The sequence below is a fragment of the Lissotriton helveticus genome, chromosome 11 (assembly GCF_964261635.1).
Source record: "Lissotriton helveticus chromosome 11, aLisHel1.1, whole genome shotgun sequence".
In the NCBI taxonomy this organism is placed as follows: domain Eukaryota; kingdom Metazoa; phylum Chordata; class Amphibia; order Caudata; family Salamandridae; genus Lissotriton; species Lissotriton helveticus.
In genome coordinates, this window is record NC_136072.1 from 11938753 (window position 1) to 11957807 (window position 19055).

The 19055-nt window shown below is 48.1% G+C and overlaps 1 protein-coding gene across 1 annotated transcript in view; it reads right to left on the reverse strand.

Moving 5' to 3' along the window:
• The window catches only part of LOC144791849 (putative cation-transporting ATPase 13A4), a 652319-nt gene that overhangs the window by 598011 nt on the left and 35253 nt on the right, over positions 1-19055 (reverse strand). Inside the window, exon 2 of the mRNA XM_078666632.1 lies at positions 13713-13886. Coding sequence (XP_078522758.1) covers positions 13713-13886 — 174 coding nt within the window. The remainder of the gene's footprint in view (positions 1-13712; positions 13887-19055) is intronic.

The following is a 19055-nucleotide window of genomic DNA, read 5'->3' on the forward strand; positions in this document are numbered from 1 at the left end:
AGAGGCTCACTGCAGACAGAAGCATTGCAAGCTTCCCTCGCCCAGAAGAGGCTCACTGCAGACAGAAGCAGTGCAAGCTTCCCTCACCCAGAAGAGGCTCACGGCAGACAGAAGCAGTGCATGCCTCCCTCACCCAGAAGAGGCTCACTGCAGACAGAAGCAGTGCAAGCTTCCCTCGCCCAGAATAGCCTCACTACAGACAGAAGCAGTGCAAGCTTCCCTCGCACAGTAGAGGCTCACTACAGACAGAAGCAATGCATGCTTCCCTCACCCAGACGAGGTTCACTGCAGACAGAAACAGTGCAAGCTTCCCTCGCCCAGAATAGCCTCACTACAGAGAGAAGCAGTGCAAGCTTCCTTCGCGCAGTAGAGGCTCACCACAGACAGAAGCAGTGCAAGCTTCCCTAACCCAAAGAGTTTCACCACAGACAGCGGTGCTGCATGCTTACCTCGGCCAAAACTGGTGCATTCCAGATAGACAGGTGCAGAGCAGTGAAAGGTGCAAGCTTACCTCACCCAGAACAGGAGCAGAACAGACATTAGGAACAGTGCAAACGTCCATCAACTAGACCAGGGACAATATAGATAGACAGAACAGTAAAGCCAACAGTGCAAGATTCCCTCACCCAGTACAGGTAAAGAACAGACAGCAGGTGCAGTGCAAGCTTCTATCACCCAGTAAAGGTAAACTACAGACAAACAGGTACAATAAGGCCAACGGTGTAAGCTTTCATTACCCGAAACAGGTGCAGTACAGACAGGTGAGGTGAATCCAAGAGTGCAACCTACCATCACATGGAACAGGCAAACTACAGACAGACAGGTGCAGCAAAGCCAGGAGTGCAAGCTTCCATCAGCTGGAACAGAGAGACTACAGGCATACAGGTACAGTAAAGCCTGCAGTCTCAGCTTCCATCATCTAGAACAGGTAGACTACAGACAAACATGTGCAGTAAAGCCGACAGTGCAAGCTTCCCTCACCGGTAACAGGTACTATGCAGATGGAGAGTTTAGTGAAGCCAATAGTGCAATCTTCCATCGCCCGACTTAGTATAATACCGATAGACCGGTGCAGTAAAACCAACAGGGCAAGTTTCCTCACTAAGAACAGATGCAGCACAGACAGTGGCAGAACAAGCCTCCTTCACCCATAGCAGGTGCAGTAAAGCAGCAGTGGAAGCTTCCCTCACCTAGAAGTGGTGCTGTACAGTCAGCAGTATAAGCTTTCTTCACCCACAAGAGATGCACTGATAGTTTACTCACCCAGAAGAGATGCAGTGATAACTTCCCTAAACCCAGAGGAGATGCAGTGATAGCTTCCCTCACCCACAAGAGATGCACTGATAGTTTACTCACCCAGAAGAGATGCAGTGATAGCTTCCCTCACCCAGAAGAGATGCAGTGATAGCTTCCCTCACCCAGAAGAGATGCAGCGATAGCTTCCCTCACCCAGAAGAGATGCAGCGATAGCTACCCTCAACCAAAAGAGATGCAGCGATAGCTTCCCTCACCCAGAAGAGATGCAGTGATAGCTTCCCTCAACCAAAAGAGATGCAGTGATAGCTTCCCTCACCCAGAGGAGATGCAGTGATAGCTTCCCTCACCCAGAGGAGATGCTGTGGTTGCATCCCTCACCCGGAAGAGCTGCAGTTATAGCTTCCCTTACACAGAAGAGATGCAGCAATAGCTTCCTTCACACAGAACTGGTGCAGCACAAAATGAGGCGTTCATAACAGGATACATGGATCTTCTCAACAAAGCGTGTGATGGCAGTCAGCGATTCAATGAACACACATTTAAGTAATTGTTTTGGGAAGGAAGTGTTTTTAGATTTAGCATTTATGAACATATATTGCAACAATGCAATCTTCTTCACGCCCCCCCAGTAAACGATGTTTCATGTACTCATCTTCCTTGTGTCATTGCCTCAAAATACTGACCGCCGTAATAGAAAATGTGTAACGTTGAGACTAAAGTTATACCTACCCTGGAAAAAAGGGTTGACAAACGGTGAGGACATTTGAGACTCCTGAATTGATTACCATATCTGATTCGGAAATACTGGTCCAGCGGGTTTGATACTCACCTTGTACCATGACCTACAAAAATTATGTTTAATTGCAACCTATATATTTGCAGTGCTGGGTGTTGCCATAACAGACACGATGACATTAACTTTGGTTTCTGATGGCAATGCGTGTGGCAGGTGTTGATACTGTCATGTCATGCTGTAAGATGCTGCCCCCTGGCACACAATGAATGCACCCCCAAAATCAAGGCTACTTTACTGGAAATTGACTGCTGCACCCCTCATATGGCACTGCTGCACGCCTCGTATGGGACTGCCGCACCCCTCAGATAGGACTGCTACACTCTCGGAATTTAATTCCAGCACCTCAATTAAATGCATCATCTGTTTCATAGCATAAGATAGTCGTCATATTGAAGCAACGTTCAATAAAGTACTCCCTAAGTCTAATTTTTCATATGAGTAGGTCCAAACGTTGGTGCATGTGCATCCTGGGCTCCATTCTGAAAGAATATGAAGAGCCCCCGCCCAGCTCCCCTGAGCCAGAAGGTGAAAGCTGGGGGGAACCCACATGCATCAGTGTGGGCCAACCCACTACCACATTAACAGGAGTGTCCACGGCTCCACCAAAAGCCTAGCAGGGAATCATAAAGGGGAGGCTGGACACAGGCCTGAATCCCAGGAGAGAATCACAAATGGGAGGTCAGGCACCACAAATGGGAGGCCAGGCACCACAGATGGGAGGCCAGACACAGGCCTGAAGCCCAGCGTAGAGCCACAAATGGGAGGCCAGACACAGACCTGAAGCCAAGCAGGATACCACAAATAGGAGGCCAGACACAGGCCTGAAGCCAATCTATGGAACCACAAATGGGATGCCAGACACCACAAATGGCAGGGCAGACACAGGCCTGAAGCCCAGCGTAGAGAGACAAATGGGAGGCCAGACACAGACCTGAAGCCCAGCAGGGAACCACAAATGGGAGGCCGGACACAGGCCAGAAGCTCAGCAGGGAACCACAAATGGGAGGCCAGACACAGGCCTGAAGCCCAGCAGGGAACCACAAATGAGAGGCCTAACAGAGGCGTGAAGTCCAGCAGGGAACAAAAAATAGGAAGCCAGACACAGGCCTGAAGCCCGGAGGGGAACCATAACGTAGAGGCATGACAGAAGCCTGAAGCCCAGCAGGGAACCACGAATGAGAGGCCAGACACAAGCCTGAAGTCCAGCAGTTCAGGAGGGAACCACAAATGGGACGTCAGATACAGGCCTAAAGTCCAGCAGGGATCCAAAAATGGGAGGCCGGACACAGGCCTGAAGGCCAAATGGGAGGCCTGACACAGACCTGAAGCTCAGCAGGGAACCATGAATGGGAGGCAAGGCACAGGCCTGAAACCAATGCAGGGAAGCACAAATGGTAAGCCAGAACCAGGCCTCAAGCCCAGCATGGAACCACAATGGTGAGGCCAAACACAGACCTGAAGCCAATATATGGAAGCACAAATAAGAGGCAGACATCACAAATGGAAGGCAGGACAAAGGCCTGAAGCCCAGTTTAGAGCCACAAATGGGAGGCCAGACACAGACCTGAAGCCCAGCAGGGAACCACAAATGGGAGGTGAAACACAGGCCTGAAGCCCAGCAGGTAAACACAAATGGAAGGCCAAAGCAGGCCTAAAGCCCAGCAGGGAAACACAAATGGGAGACCAGACACAAAACTGAAGCCCAGCAGGGAACTGTCACGGTTCGCGGCGTTGCCGCGGCCGGCCATTCCCGCATACACACACGGGAGGCCGAAATACTCACTTCCGGCCGGAAGTCGAGTACCCGGTCTAGTCCCGGGCAGCAGAGCACCGAAGCACTTCCGGGGAAAAACGCATAACCATCGCGTTTCCCGCCGGCTTGGTGCTTCGGATTCCGGATTCCCGCTTGCCAAGACCTGCCTGTCCAGTTCGGAGACGAGCCGCGCTGGAGCGCTGCTCGGCTGTCACGTCAGCCGCCCTTAAGAGCCCTCTTAATCCTCGGCTGACATTAAGGAGGCAAGCCGCGCTGGAGCGCTACTTTGCCTCTAGACTGCGCCATTAAGGAGCGCTTGTTTGTTCCTTCTCCTGGGGGTTCCAGGAAAGTGCCCGTTTTTTGTTTTCTTAAACCTTGATGTGCAGGAGCGCCTTGAGGGTGTTTGTGACCCTGGATTGTGTTTTGGGGTTTGTACTTACGGTTTCTCACCGCGCAGGAGCGCTAAAGGGAAACAACTCAGCCTACAGACTTTGGTTTCTTATCAGGGATGCCACAGGTTGCATGATTGCTTACCGTTTTCAGCTACACGCGCAGGAGCGCTTTCTTTTTGTTTTAGCTTGGGTGAAACGCGCAGGAGCGCTTTCTTTAGTTTTGAACTTGGCGGTAACGCGCAGGAGCGCCTTACCTTCGCTATTCACAGCCAGAGCTGTTCTCATCTGGGGACCTTCCTTCCCGGGAGCATTGGTGAGTCCTCAAGGGGTGCCAAGTTTTGTGTGTGTATGTGGGGGTGGTTCCTTTTCGGGTCTGATACAGTCTCTGATCTATCGTCTTTGGTTTCCAGTTGACACCGGGACGCCCCGCCAGCTCCACGCCATCCTTAACCCTACCCCCTGGCTCCCATCCCTGCGTCTATCTCATCCCTGCTGGGTATTGTCTTCCACGAGGGTCAGGTGGGTACAGGGACGGGTGCTCTTGTCGTCTCTGCGGAATCACGTCACAAGCAAAGGTAAGACTTGTGGGGCACCTTGACAGAATCCAAAGCCCACGGTTACAATTCCGCCCAGACGACATGGGCGACCGGAGGTCACTCTGCAAGATATCGCAGTCATGCTGGCTGCCATGCAAACAGAGAACCTCGCCTTACGCCAGGACATAACGGCCCTACAGGGTCAAATGGCAGCCGGGGTCACTAATCCTTGGGGTACTACTCCCAGCCCCAGAGGTAGACAAGACGGCCTGTTGAGACAACCAACGTTCACCTTTGGGGGGCCCTCCGCCGCCACCAACCAAGACACAGCCATCCAGGTTGTCACTCCCCATCCTGTACAGTTGGCACCACCCGAACGCTTCTACGGTGATAGCACTAAGTACGGAATAGTCATACATCAATGTCAACTGCATTTCATGGCCAGGATCGCGGCTTTTCCCGATGATGCCTCCAAGGTCGCCTACATACTGTCGTACATGGGCGGGGATGCTGCTCAATGGTCCATTTCCTTGGTAGAGAACGACGATCCCATGCTAAACCACCTGCCAACGTTTAAGGAAACCATGCGGCGTATGTTCGCTCGCCATACTTTCGTGCAGGCCGCAGACAACGAGTTGCTCAGCCTCAAACAAGGCAACCAGGACTTGCTCCATTACATCACCATGTTCAACAGGCTGGTCATATAGGCCCACTGGCCAGAGGACAAGAAGGTATCTGTGTTCTATCGGGGTTACGGGATGACCTGAAGGACCTCATCTCGCAGTATCCCGATCCGCTGGAAGCTATAGGCCCTTTCATTGACATAGTGGTGAAAATGAACTTCCGACTACAGGAAAGAAAGACCGACAGGGGAAAAGGCAACGACAACCGTCTCTTGCCCATTGGGGACAAGGGCATCGAGAAAGCCAAAGAGGAATCTGCTCCCCAGGGAGAAGCGTCCGAACCCATGCAGATCGGAGGCATAAGAGGACCCTTGACCAGTCAAGAAATGAAAAAAAGAGGAAGCAGAACCAGTGCTTATATTGCGGTAAAAGTGGCCACTTTGTGAGGGAATGCCCTGCTAAGCCCTCCAGACCGCGAGGCAGAAGGCCGTACGCGTTGCCCATCAGCAAGGGCGACAAGACGGGAAACGAGACAACCCAGTAGACATGGGGATCCGTCCTCTGGGTTCTTCGTCTTGTACATCTGCGATCCCTGTGGTATACGACGGTAGTCATCACGTCGGCATGGACGTGTCCTTACGGAATCTGGTGGGCAGAACCTGGGTGGTGACCGCCATGTTGGATTCCGGGGCGATAGGCTGCTTCATTGATACAGAGTTTTCCCGTGCCTTGGGCATTGGCACAGTGACGAAGGCCCAACCCGAACCCGTCAAGGCTGTTGATGGAACTGACCTAACTTCCTGCCCAATCTGACACAGAACAGAGACCATGACGATGTCCTTCTCAAACAACCACACCGAGTCCATTAGTTTTGACGTCATAGACGCCCCTCAGTTTAAGGTGATCTTGGGTTTGCCGTGGTTGGTGAAGCACAATCCCCGCATCGATTGGGTGACCAGAACCATCCACCTAGAATCGGAGCACTGCTGCAGCACCTGTTACGCAAAGGTCGACCTGTCAGGCCCTCGTTTCAAACATGCACACTCGTTGCCTGTAGTAGGCATGGGAATGGTTTCATAAGGAACCATACCAAAAGAATATCTGGACCTAGCGGAAGTGTTCGACAAGAAGGGAGCCAACACTCTGCCACCCCACCGGTCATTCGACTGCCGCATAGACCTGATTCCCGGCTCCACGTTGCCATGCAGCAGGATTTACTCGCTCACGGAAAAGGAGAACATACACCTCCGCTCCTATCTGGACGAATACCTGGCAACGGTTTTATTCGTCACTCCAGATCTCCGGTTTCCTCTCCTCTTTTGTTCGTGTCGAAGAAGGAAGGGGATCTGAGGACCTGTATAGACTTTCGCGCAATGAACTCCATCACTGTAAAAAACCGGTTCCCGCTACCGTTAATCTCCAATCTCTTGGACCAGGTCAAGAACGCCACCATATACACTAAACTGGACCTACGGGGTGCTTACCACCTTGTCAGAGTCCGGAAGGGTGACGAATGGAAGACCGCCTTCCGGACGAAGTTCGGCCTGTTCGAATATCAGGTCATGCCTTTCGGACTCTGCAACGCCCCCGCCGCATTCCAGTTCTTCATTGATGAAGTGTTGAGAGACTTCATCGACGTCTTTTGTATCGTCTACATTGACGACATCTTGATTTACTCTCAGACCACCGGAGAGCACGTACAGCACGTGCGTTCCGTCCTGCAGCAATTGGAGAAACTCCGTCTGTACGTGAAGTTGGAGAAGAGCGTGTTTCACGTCACATCTGTTGAGTTCCTGGGGCACGTCATCACTCCGGCGGGCATCCAAATGGACAACAAAAAAGTAGAAGCCATCCTGTCTTGGCCTACACCGGAGTTCGTGAAAGGCGTCCAAAGGTTCCTCGGTTTTTCCAACTATTACCGTCGTTTCATCATCGGATTCTCCGAGATGGTAGCTCCCATCACGCGCTTGCTGCGCAAGGGGGTTCGTTTTGGTTGGGACCAAAAAGCAGACGACGCCTTCCAGGGACTAAAGAGACGGTTTACCGTAGCCCCAGTTCTGGTGCACCCCGACACCGAGCAACCCTTCATAGTAGAGGCAGACGCCTCTAGGGACGCCATAGGCGGAGTGCTCTCACAACGAAACATCGAGACGGGACAACTGCATCCTGTGGCCTTTTACTCCAAGAAACTCCAACCCGCTGAACGCAACTACACCGTGTCTGATCGGGAACTCTTAGCCATCAAGACTGCATTTGAGGAATGGCGTCACTTCCTGAAGGACTCAAAACACAAGGTGACCATCTACACAGACCACAGAAAACTGCAGTTTCTACGATCAGCACGTGCCCTCACAGCCCGCCAGCTCCGAAGGACCCTATTCTTCATGAGTACGACTTCGTGATCACGTTCCGGCCACGGAAAGACAATGCAAAGGCTGATGCGCTGTCGCGGCTGGCTGAATACGAAGAAGACGCCAAAGACCACGAGCCTGTCTCCATCTTACCGGAGAAACACTTCCAGGGCATAGTCACTTCTATGGATTCCGTCGGCCAGGCAGAACCAGACAAGAAACGGTCCGATCCCATTGTTCCGATAGGGGACGAAGAAGGCGGGACAAGCGGGAGCGGTTCACGGCGCTTAGGAGACCAAAAACATCTTCCAGGGGTACCCGAACAGAAGAAGGCCCTTTACTCGTGTCACGATCATGTCCCCTCCGGCCATCCTGGTTACCACAAAACACTCGATCTCGTGCGAAGGCTGTTTTGGTGGCCAACGATGGTGACCGATACAAAGAAACACGTGACGAACTGCGCAGTTTGCCTGCTCGGCAAGAACAGATCCGAACCATCGGTTGGCCTTTTGCAGTCCGTTCCTGTGCCTCCTTTTCCATGGCATACCATCTCCATGGATTTCGTGGTTGAGCTCCCGCTCACCAAGACTGGTCACACCATGGTTCTCACTATAGTGGACCACCTCACCAAGATGGCACATTTCGTTCCCTTGACGAAACTGCCCACGGCGGCCGAACTGGCCTTGATCTTCGTACAGGAGGTGGTTCGCCTCCATGGCATCCCGTCTGTGGTCATAACGGATCGGGGATCGCAATTTGTGTCCTGTTTCTGGAAGGAGGTATGCAGGGTACTCGAGATGGACGTACGTCTCTCCTCAGCGTACCACCCCCAGACCGATGGTCAAGCCGAAAGAACAAATCACACCATGGAACAGTACCTCCGCTGTTTGCTGCTTACGGTCGAGAAGGAATGGTCCGAAGTGCTATGGATGGCAGAGTATGCGTACAACATCAGCAAGCATTTGGCCATCGGCATGTCCCCCTTCTTTTGCCTCCATGGACTTCATCCCCGCACGTCGGCAAGGGAGGAGCCTCAGGATAGCCGCCTGCCCACCGTGCGATCTTATCATGAGACACTACGCGAACTCTGGCAACAGGCACGGTTCGAGCTGGCCAAGGCGAAAGACACCTACAAGGAGCATGCTGACGCTCACAGACAAAAAGAACCCGCTTATCGCACAGGTGATAGTGTGTGGCTTTCTATTCAGCACCTGAATGTGCATGGGCCCAAGAAGCTGTTGCCTCGTTTTGTGGGTCCCTTTGTTATAGAGAAGGTGGTCAACCCTGTGGCCATGAAACTGTCGCTTCCTCCGCACATGAAGATCCATCCGCTCTTCCATGTCTCCCTTCTGCGGGCGGTCTAGTCTGGCGGCTCCCTTCTGTCTCCCCCTTCTCCGGTGGTGGTGGAGGGCCATGTTGAGTATGAGGTCAGGGCTATCTTGGGGTCCCGTCGTACCAGGGGCAAGCTGTTCTACCTTGTGGACTAGAAGGGGTGCGGTCCCGATGAACGGTCCTGGGAGCCCTTGTCCCATGTGCGCCATGCTCCTGTTATGGTTCGTGCTTTCCATCTGAGTTATCCCCGGTGCCCTCGCCCTGTCCCTCTTTTCTGACTTCCGAGGGAGGTTTGAGGGGGGGTTCTGTTCTAGGGGGGGGGTGCTGTCCGGTTCGCGGTGTTGCCACGGCCGGCCATTCCCGCATACACACACGGGAGGCCGAAATACTCACTTCCGGCCGGAAGTCGAGTACCCGGTCTAGTCCCAGGCAGCAGAGCACCGAAGCACTTCCGGGGGAAAACGCATAACCATCACGTTTCCCGCCGGCTTGGTGCTTCGGATTCCAGATTCCCGCTTGCCAAGACCTGCCTGTCCAGTTCGGAGACGAGCCGCGCTGGAGCGCTGCTCGGCTGTCACGTCAGCCGCCCTTAGGAGCCCTCTTAATCCTCGGCTGACATTAAGGAGGCAAGCCGCGCTGGAGCGCTACTTTGCCTCTAGACTGCCCCATTAAGGAGCGCTTGTTTGTTCCTTCTCCTGGGGGTTCCAGGAAAGTGCCCTGCCCGTTTTTTGTTTTCTTAAACCTTGATGCGCAGGAGCGCCTTGAGGGTGTTTGTGGACCTGGATTGTGTTTTGGGGTTTGTACTTACGGTTTCTCACCGCGCAGGAGCGCTAAAGGGAAACAACTCAGCCTACAGACTTGGGTTTCTTATCAGGGATGCCACGGGTTGAGTGATTGCTTACCGTTTTCAGCTACACGCACAGGAGCGCTTTCTTTTTGTTTTAGCTTGGGTGAAACGCGCAGGAGCGCTTTCTTTAGTTTTGAACTTGGCGGTAACGCGCAGGAGCGCCTTACCTTCGCTATTCACAGCCAGAGCTGTTCTCATCTGGGACCTTCCTTCCCGGGAGCATTGGTGAGTCCTCAAGGGCTGCCAAGGTCTGTGTGTGTATGTGGGGGGTGGTTCCTTTTCGGGTCTGATACAGTCTCTGATCTATCTTCTTTGGTTTCCAGTTGACACCGGGACGCCCCGCCAGCTCCACGCCATCCTTAACCCTACCCCCTGGCTCCCATCCCTGCGTCTATCTCATCCCTGCTGGGTATTGTCTTCCACGAGGGTCAGGTGGGTACAGGGACGGGTGCTCTTGTCTTCTCTGTGGAATCGCGTCACAAGCAAAGGTAAGACTTGTGGGGCACCTTGACAGGAACCACAAATGGGAGGCGAGACACAGGCCTGAAGCCCAGAGGGGAACAACAAAGTGCAGGCCAGACAGAAGCCTGAAGCCCAGCAGGGAACCACGAATGAGAGGCCAGACACAAGCCTGACTTCCAGCAGGGAACCACAAATGGCAGGCCAGACACAGGTCTGAAGCCCAGAGGGGAAACACAAATAGGAGGCCAGACACAGGCCTGATGTTCATGAGGGAACCACAAATGGGGGGTCAGACGCAGGTCTAAAGTCCAGCAGAGAACCCCAAATGGGAGGCCAGACACAGTCCTGAAGACCAGAGGGGAGCCACAAATGGGAGGCTAGACACAGACCTGAAGCCCAGTAGGGAACCATTAATGGGAGTCCAGGATAGGCCTGAAGCCCAGCATAGAGCCACAAATGGGGGAGCCATACACAGACCTGAAGTTCATCAGGGAAACACAAATGGTAAGCCAGACACAGGCCTGAAGCCCAGCAGGGAACCACAAATGGGAGGCCAAACCAGGCCTGAAGCCCAACAGGGAACCATGAATGGGAAGCCAGACACAGACCTGAAGCCAATATATGGAACCACGAATGGGAGGCAGACACCACAAATGGGAGGCCAGACACAGACCTGAAGCCCAGCGTAGAGCCACAAATGGGAGGCCAGGCACATGCCCAAAGGCCAGCAGGGAACGACAAATGGGAGGCTAGACACAGGCATGAAGTCCAGCAGGGAACCAAAAATAGGAGGCCTGACACAGGACTGAAGCCCAGCAGAGAACACAAATGGGAGGCCAGACAAAGGCCTGAATTCCAGCAGGGAACTGCAAATGGTAGGCTAGACACAGACCTGAAGCCCAGAGGGGAACCACAAATAGGAGGCCAGACACAGGACTGACTAACTTACAATAACAATAACAATAACAATAGTTTGCAATAACTTACTGAAGTGGATAAATGATGGCACTGGCTGAGCAGCAGTTATAATACTCACATTGTTACTAATGGGAAGAGTCACTAACAAGTCATACCATGCAGCAAAAAACTGACTGCAGCCTAGCACCAACACATTCTTGGTGCAATGGTGCCTGTGTTGCTGGCAGGATTGTTTTTGTGCAGGAATGGACACCTCCCTGCACAAAAACAATCCTCTGAGGCATTTTCCCCTTTCCATGTGTGCTGCAGAATGTAGCAAATAAGGAAAGATGAAAAATTGTGGCGAAATAAAGGTATTTCTCCTCTCTTTACACCTCACTTCAAGAAGTAAGAGGAAACAATGAGGCAAAATGAACATATTTCTCCGTGTTACACCTCATCCCACAAGGCGCAGATTTCCAGGTTTAATAGTCTTATCTAAATGTGGAAAAGTGCTAAAGTCCATGGGTGGATGTGTGGAAACATCCTTGCTCCAGGCCTTCCTCGGGCAAAGTAACACTGCCTTGCGTTACTCTAGATTTACTAAGCCACAGAGAGCCACACAAGGCGTCTTTCCAAGGTTTAGTAAATCTCACTGAAGCCCTTGTGCTGCCGTGCGTCACTCAATGGCAACGCCAGGGCTTCATAAATCTGGGCCTAATGTCCCTCTTGAGTAAGATGCAACTGCTTAAAAATCCTTCACAAACATGTTCATATCCACTTTTGTTACTCTAATAGATCTAGATATTCCTCAATGAAGATGCAGTTCTACTAGTAATTACTAGGTGTCCCTATCGAGTCAGATGCAAAAGCATTGACATTTTATAAATACAGCTGCAGCTCCACTAGTAATTACTAGGTGTCCATCACAAATTAAATACAAAAGCATCAAAATTCATACACAAATCTACAGTTCGTCTAGTCATTATAATGTGTCTCTCACAAATCAAAATGCAAAAGCACTGAAAATCTTATATCAACCTGCAGTTCCACTGGCTGTCACTAGGTGTCCCTCAAAAGTAGAATTAAATGCATTGAAATCCTTTCATGAAGCTGCATTTCCACACGTCCTTATAGATGTTCCCTCTTAGTCAAATGCAATAGCATTGAAATATTTTCATAAAGCTGCGGTTTCACCTGCTATTATAGATCCAGCTCAAGTCGGAAGCGCCTGCTTCAAATGGCTGCACCAAGTTGAGGGGGTGTGGCTTTAGTACATACATTTGGATACACACTGCTGATAATTTAAGTAGTTGTGCTTGTTTTTCATAGGATTAATTATTTGCAAAAGTGGGCTCATAATAATGAGTCCAAATTACGGATTTCAATACATTTCTTGATTTTTTGGGGATCATAACCTACTATTTATATAAGTACCTTTTTCACTGGTACATACAACACAATTAAACTGTTTATGTTGGTTGTTTATGTTTTAGTGACAGGAATGTCCCACATGCTCCATGTAAGAGCATACAGGAGTTGGACATTATTTTTTTAACTCTCCCTCTAGGGGTAAAGAGATGGTAGTGCAGCCTTGTGAAGCTTTCTCTTGGGGTGAGTGGTGTTAATGTCAATAACATTGCTGTGGGGGGGGTGACTTCAACATAAAGATCTGCACATATGCTCCAGCTATTCTAATTACTTGTGATACATTTCAGTAGGATAAATACATTTACCAAAGCTGTTTTGTAGAGAGGAATGAACATTGTAATTTATAATAAATGTCTTGAGAGTTATATAAATAGTTGATATGACCCCACTATACATCGGGTCTATCAGTCATTGGGAAGAGCAAGCATCTAACAATTTCTATTTTGGGGGAACAATTTTTTTAGCTGTATGTATAAATGTTATAGTGAAAAACATAGTTACTCAAGGGAAAGTATCCAGTGGCTGAAGTGGGATGGTCTTTTGCTGGGGTAGGAGGAGTATAATTTGAATGACATGTCAACAGATCAAGGATGATGGAGTGATAGACCCTAAAAATGTATGTATGTTCTGTATGATATTTGTTTGGAAAAAATGAGGCTGGCAAGAGAGATGAAACTGTTAAAGGCCAGCCTTACAAAAACACAAAGGCCACCTCAATCTACTTTCACAAGATCTGGAAATATTTTGTGTCAACATCAGAACTGCCTTAATTCTCTTACAGTATAGGAAGGACCAGAAAATTCACCTCTTCAAAGCAAATGACATCTGGTAGCATTAGAAATCACCACCCATAAACATGCTGCCTTTGTGTAAATGATTCCTACCTTGTTCCAGTGTCCTGACCCCAGCTTAGCTCTACCTTTGCACTCTGCAAAGTCTCATACCTATATAGCATACATGCTATTGACCACGAGTGCCTTTTCTGTGTTGTGAACTTCATCATCCAACCCAACTCAACAAACAAAGGTACCTTACCGTGGTTCTTAGTAATATTACATCCGCGTCTTTCAAGGTGGACGGCGTACAGTTGGCCCACACCTTCCACTCTGGCTTCAAGTTGAACAGAAAGAGAAGGAAACCTAAGGACAGGATGTAAAAAATGATGCACAACACCCTTCGGCATGGGTGTGTTTTGTATCCAAACATTTCCTGTGAAGTAAAGGCACAAACATGGAGTGATAAATTAACTGACTTAAATGAGGCACCTTCTTCCTCTTTATAGACATTGAGTTGTATGAACATTTTTGGTCTCTGTGTAGTTGCACATTTATTGTATTGCAAATACTTGTAGCAGCGCATGTTCTCCCTCAGTTATGAACTGTGCAATATTTAACTTAGCACCTGCATACTTGGATCGACATAGGCAATACAAGCACACATCATTTGGCTGAAGTACAACCTTCAAATTAGCACTTAAATAATGTAACAAATGTGTTATTTTGTAGGCTGAAATTACACAGATCTGAAATAGAGTATATTTCCTCAGATTCTGCTGACTGGTCTTAAATATGAAAGACATAATGTGTTTTAGAGAAATCTCCAAAGAAACATCAGAAGGAACCCACTGAACTATTGTCAACTAGCGGGGTTCAATGATTTTTGGACAGCAGAAGAATACCATCACCATATTTTAATTGGGTGCCTGATACAAATATCAGTGTAATAATGAAACATGGGTCAGGCAGTGACCAGCCAGAATAAATCTGCTTTGTTCTTATCCAATTACATATTGAAGGGGGAGAGAAAGGAATCAGGCGTGTTTGGCAATCAACAATGTAGACAAACTTCTGTATGCTAAGAGGCGCTTGATGGCCGCAGCAGTGGTGCACACAGCCTGTTTATTCTTATTTCTTTTAATCGCTCATATTTGCCCCTAAAACAGATAGAGGCCCTCCAATTCCCGCCAGTGAACATGCCCCACTAGTGTGCTTGCTTCCCTCTCACAGTTCCAGCAGAACCCTGAATTCCCCTCTTCTCCTCGCTGCTCGGGTCCTTGATCCGCAATGGAGCACAGGTCGGATACACCAATCAGGTTCATCATGGTCAAAGATTTTCATTTTGAATTAGTCCTTTATGTCCCAATGCACCACAGGAGTACATTTCTAAAGTTCACAGGAGCTCAAGGCAGGTACCTATAGTGTCTGTTAGCTTGTTGTTTTCATGTAGTTTGAACCGGAGGCCAGCCTTATGACTCTTGAAGTCAACTTCTTTGTGTTGGATAAAGAGGGAGCAGGGCAAGTCCTTTTCTGTTCTAATTCATATCAAGAAAGTGTTCTGAAGAGGGTGCTTAGAGATGCCACATTTATTTCTGACAGAAGCTAGCAGGTGGGAATGATTCCTGGTCCTAACCATTAGAGTAAAAGTTCACAGGACCAACAATACCCACTTGGTGCATTTTATTTAAAATATGACAGTCTTCAGCCACTCTAAACTTGGGCGCTGAGGCCGGTGATGTGCATGGGGAGTATACCATGGTACTCCTAGAGGCTTCCTACATCAATTACTAAAATCGAAATTGAAGCAGCCACTGTCCCCATAATAAATCTAGTGACAGACGTCTGGTAAGACAAAAGCAGGGATTTCCAGCAATCAAACACTGGGCTACAGAAGAATTGTCTTTGCATCCTGTTCTCTACCTTTCAAGTGCACCCCTAGTATTATATGTAAAACTAGCAACTCTGTAGAGCAGGATTTCAATACTTCAGCAGGAGTTGACACAGTGTCAAAAAGTATGCCCTCATCTCCACCCTGCATGATCTGTGACGTACAGATGACTCATCTCTGCTCAATTAGGTCAGCCTATTGTTTGCTCCTTTTTCACACCTATTCAATGCTCATTGGCAGGGACAAGCTGGAGAGAAAAAGGAAATAATAATTGAGGAGTTTCAGGCAGGTAAAAGTCAACTTTCTCAAAGTTACATGTCCTTAGTATTTATTAAAAATCTGACTTCACCATTGAATTGTGTTTGTAATACCTATAAAAAAACGTTGCTTCATTATTTACCCAGCTAGTTCCATTCCTGAACTACAGTAATGGGATTTTAACTTGTGCTTAAGCTTTCTTCATAGGACAGCCAGGACTGCCACAGTGAAAAAAACCTTGTAGATGCTAGTCACTGTAAGGACATGTTAATATTACAACTCTATATCGTTTTCTTTTAAATACCACGTACACTGTCTTGTGGGCTATATGGCTTACATAGGGGCGACTTATTAATATTGAAAATTGCCTTTTTTGCCTGTTAAACTAGTTTATTTTGACTGGTTGAATTGCATTTTTTACCCTGCTACAATCAGGCTACAAAAAATAGGGCTGAAGCCATGTCAATACTACAACTTTAGTGGATAGCACAACAGGTGCTCGTGCAAAATTGTTTATTGTTGGGTGCTTGTGAGAAATTGTTTGTTGAGGAACATGGGAGACTTTCTCAAGCAACACTCACAATTCCCATCAAAGTGAACAACTAAAGTCACTAATTTAACCTATGCTTAACCCTCTTGTAGCATAGCATTAAAGCAGTCAGGCTTAACCTGAAGGAAATGTGTGAAGTATATATGCAGCACCCAAACAGCAATAAAGTGAAAACAAAACAACAGTAAAAATCCCATATCAATTTTGAAAAAATGAGTACATTTTAAACAATTATTTGAGGCAAAGATGACAAACATCCAATTGATAGAATGGGAGATATAAAATGTAAAGACTTGTGTAAAAATAGAGCTGATGAGCACATAGCGCCATCAGTGGTTATCTGGTCACGACTGGACTGCGACACAAGTTTAGGCCAACCACAGTGGAGTGCTGGCCGGATACTGTTAGCCCAATAGACAAATTGATCTTCAATCCTGGCTGCCCAGTGTTGGGCCATGCAGTGGTGTGACCAGGCAGTGATGTGAGGTCCGGCCTTGGTGATGCGTCACTCAGTGGTGGTTCCAAAATGGCGGGGTTGCGATGCAAGATCTTGAAGCACAGATGGGCCGTCCAGTGGCGGTTCTAATGAGCTATAGGCTTGGGATGTGAGGTCATGTGTCAGAGATGTGTCACGTAGCAGCAGTTCCGATGATGTGTGTGCCTGTAATGCGAGGTCCTGTATTGGATATGCATTGTGCAGCAGTGGTTTCGATGAGCTGTGGATCTGGATGCGAGGTCCTGTGTCAGAGATGCGTCAGACATTGGCGGTTCCAATGCTGGGCTACAAGGAGATATGTTGTGCTGCGTTGGTTCTGCTGAACATCCCAGCTGGGCTGGCACAGCACCTCTATCCTCACTTCCAAGGGGTTGAGGACTGGAGAGGCACCATTTGGGGGGGTTAGGGCTCAATGCAGGTAGTGTCCAGGTTCGGGGTTAAAGATGGTTGGAACCTTTCTGTCCCGTAGTGTTAAATCTTCACTCACCTGAATTCCAGGCAGTTAAACTTGAGAGGTAGGATGAAGGTTCTCTATACCCCTAAAAATCTGCACCAGCCCAAACCGTAAATGAATCACAGTTTGGCGTGACCAAATCTCAGGGGGAAGGGGGAAAATGGGACAAAATAATAAAAAACAAACAAAACACTCCACTGGTTGCGATTCAATGTTGACACCTTGAATTCTTCTACTTGAAGGTTTCATATATCACTGTAACATGCGATTCTTCTATGAGGGAAATCTGTATGCATACACAATAAAGAATTACATTAATATTCTTAGACACATTTTTCTGGCTCTAAGAAGCGAGCGCCCTAGCGGCTAACGGCTAAGGTGCTCTAACTTGGACCTGGGGAACTGGGTTCGAGTCTCGGTAATGATGCTAAACCTCCTGTGATTCTGGGCAAATTACTTAATCTCCCCGTGCCTAACAAAAATCAATGTGTGTCCTCCTGTAACGTAACTGGTGCTATGTAAAGTGCTCTGATACCCGATTTGGGTCAAGTTCATGCTAAATAAAACTCTGCAAAAAAAGTACCAAACTTATCTAAGTACCTCTTCATCAGCCTTTTGTTCTTAGCTATACCTTTTCTTTTAGCGGAAGATTGGTGTCTGAATTAACCCTTCTATAAAACAAGAGTTTTTTATTAACATCCTGTGCAACTATCACAATCTCAGATATTATGAAACTCTATAAATAAATATATATCACACTTACTATGATTTGGAAATTATGCTTCCTATAATTGTAACTTGAAATATAAATATACTTGACACAAAATATAAGAGTTTTAAAACACTCAGTTCTTTAACACTTTCTTTTCTCCTTTTGTATTTCAGCCAAAGTCACTGTCTTTGCAGATTGAAAACAAAAATAAAAGTCCTTGGTCTCTTTCTTAGCTCGGGATTTAAGATAAGTACTTTCTTATAAATAAACTGTCTTTTAAATACCTTGAAATCCTCTATGAGTGATCCTCCTAGAAAAGATAAAACAGGATTGGTCTTACTTGAATTAGCTTTGTTTTTCTTTTTATTGCAGGTCAGAGCGCTTTGGGAGAGGAACCAAGATCGCCGGAAGGAGAAGAGGAGTGTTGGGGCATTACCGTAGTAACCATACTCCAAACCATATCTGCAGTAAGGAAGAGGAGGAATTTGAGACTCTGCGCATTGTCCGGAATCGAGACTGAAGGAACGCCGGAGGAATCCAAGACTCTGCGTGTTGTCCAGAATCGGGACTGAAGGGGCGCTGGAACAAACAGGTGAGTGATGCCAAAAAACGAGCGCAAACACGTTTTCTTTGGCAGACGGGTTTAAATTCTCTTGGGGATAGAGTCAACGTGTTCCTGATGCAAATGAGATCTTGTGGCTGTGAGCGTGCTTAATGTTCTTTTACAGAAAAGCACATGCAAACTGTTCTTTATTTGCTCAGTACAAAGTCAATACCGATATTGCTGTCAAACGAAAGATTTTTAAATAAACAAAATACACTGTGTGCACCAAATAAACATAATAAAATAGTGCACATTGAATTCTAGGAATACCGTTTGTACGACAAACACATTATTAGTGCAATCATGATACAACCAAGGGGAAACTAAAGTAGAGTGTGGGGTTGCGCCGATTGTAAGGTGCAAACCCTAACAGTCACCCCCCTCAAAGGACGCCCTACTGTGTGAGTTTTGTTGTGGGAACCGCAAATGGAATTGTTTCACCAATTTTGGGGCATGAACAAAGGAGGCTGGTTCCCATGAACTTTCATCTGCTGAATAGCCTTTCCAGGCCATCATATAGTGAAGGTTTCTGTGGATTCTCTTACCATCCAAGATTTGTTTTACTTCATACTGTAAATGCCCATTAATTGGAGTAGGTGGAGGTGGTAGTTCTTGTCTAGTTCCTGATTGTATGGTTTAA